This window comes from Asparagus officinalis, chromosome 8 (genome assembly GCF_001876935.1).
Source record: "Asparagus officinalis chromosome 8, Aspof.V1, whole genome shotgun sequence".
Classification (NCBI taxonomy): Eukaryota; Viridiplantae; Streptophyta; class Magnoliopsida; order Asparagales; family Asparagaceae; genus Asparagus; species Asparagus officinalis.
Window position 1 is genome coordinate 88537123 of NC_033801.1, and position 2042 is coordinate 88539164.

Genomic DNA, 2042 nt, shown 5'->3' on the forward strand with positions numbered 1-2042 from the left:
ATACCAACTGGGCACCCGCAGTTTCATTGATAATATCCAACGTGGACTAGACCGCGACGTCACCAAATGAGAGAACGAAAATTAACATATATTTTTACAAATACACCCCTCAAACTGAAAAACTTGCGAACCTCAACATGAGCGTGGCTAGGTTCCGTCTCATAATTCCTCATATGACACCATACATATAAAGCTAACATTCCATCAAAGTCCTCATTACAATTCCAATCATCATAGAAACTAATAAAAATGGCTACGTCAGACTTTTCCGTCATGATCGGCCAGCCAACGCTCGTTGCTCCAGAGACTCTGACGCCTCATGAATTCAAGTACTTATCGAACATCGATGACCAAATGGGCCTCTGTAATCACATTCCGTTCATCCATGTCTACCGCGGGCCTCAAAACGGACCAGGCTGTGACTCTGGACCAATTATACGTCAAACTCTGTCTCGGACTCTGGTTCACTATTATCCATTAGTAGGGCGGCTGAGGAACGGAGTGAAGGAAAAGCTAGTGGTAGAGTACATCGGAGAGGGCATGGTTTACAGAGACGCGGATGTAGATGTTACGATCAAACTGCTATGCGAAGCCACCGGGGGCATCCGATGTTGGATTATTTAACGATCTAGGCATGAGAAATTGAACTAGAAAAATAGATCTAAATTATCGTTCACCGTCGAAAACAATGAAAGTCTTCTCCTCTCTCCTCCCGTAGCCAATGATGGGAATTAGGTCTCTTTTCTGCGTACGGTTGAGAGGAGGGACTCCCACCCTTTAAATAGATATTTGTGATTAACCCTACCCATCATGGTTTAATCACAACCGTGAGATTACACTCCGGTTGATCCTATCCTTCAGATATTCAAGATAACCACCCAACTTGATAAACTTGAAACTGTCTAACCAGACCATGTGGTTAGCATCCTAATCCTAACTTGAATCGATGGCAACTTTAAATCAAATCCAAAATCGAGTAGGTTGGGCCACTTGGGTTCGTTGGATTAATCGAACCCAACAATCTCCCACTTGGCACAACATACCTCATTTTAATTTTCAAAAATATTTAAATTTTCAAAACTTTCAAAAGTCGGGTGCGCACCCATTTATTTTAGAAAACAACTTGTTGCCATGATTCTAATTAGGATAGTTTCCGAAACCTTTTCCTTAAAACAAAAGTACCACTAATGGTTGATCGTGAAAACACTATATGCTCTAATATGGCACAAGGTCACTCCACGGTCCAACCGCTAGTACCACTAATGTTCTAAAGACATTTTTCTTATGGTGGTTTTAGTGGAGTGTAATAGAGCCGTACATCCCTTATGGTCAAATCCGATGTACGCCCTTAAGCGTCCTCTGCAACATACACAAACATGTATGCCGTTCTCAAACTTTTACCGGCATCCGCCATGTGAAAACCATCACCTTTAGGGCTTGTTTGGATTGAGGGGAATGAGGGTGAAGGGAAGTTAGGGGAACCATTCACCTCCATTCACCTTGTTTGGGAACACTTAGGAGGTGAAGTTAATTCACCTCCATTCACCTTGGTTCACCCCCTAATAGTATAAAAATTGTTACCCCCAAATTGGGGTGTAACCAAGGGGAAGGGAATTCCCTTCCCTTCCCTTCCTTTCCCTTCCCTTCCCTTCACTCAGTTTCCCTTAACTTCCCTTCACCCCCTACGAATCCAAACAGACCCTAAGGGAAACTGAGTGAAGCACAAATTTAAGAGTCTCTTTACTTTAACATTTATGACTCTATGGACCACTGTCTTTAATTCGAGTTTCATTACGATTAACTTGAAACTCTTTACTTTAAACTTTAGTTTTCTTTACTTAAAAAATATATATCAAGCAACAATGATCAATAACACAATGCTTGAAAATATCAAACTGCTAATATATATAAAAATTAGCACAATAGTTTCTTTATGAGCTCAAAGCAATCCAGAATATAGTACTTGAAAATAAAACAAAACTACCACGACAACTAAATCTCACTGATCATATAGAATCGAAAGACTCTAAAACACCCATACT

General features: G+C 40.6%; 1 protein-coding gene across 1 annotated transcript in view; it reads left to right on the plus strand.

Moving 5' to 3' along the window:
* Window positions 250-2042, plus strand: part of LOC109821495 (benzyl alcohol O-benzoyltransferase-like) — an 8896-nt gene continuing 7103 nt past the window's right edge. The window contains exon 1 of the mRNA XM_020387680.1: window positions 250-610. Within this exon, the coding sequence (XP_020243269.1) occupies window positions 250-610 (361 nt within the window). The remainder of the gene's footprint in view (window positions 611-2042) is intronic.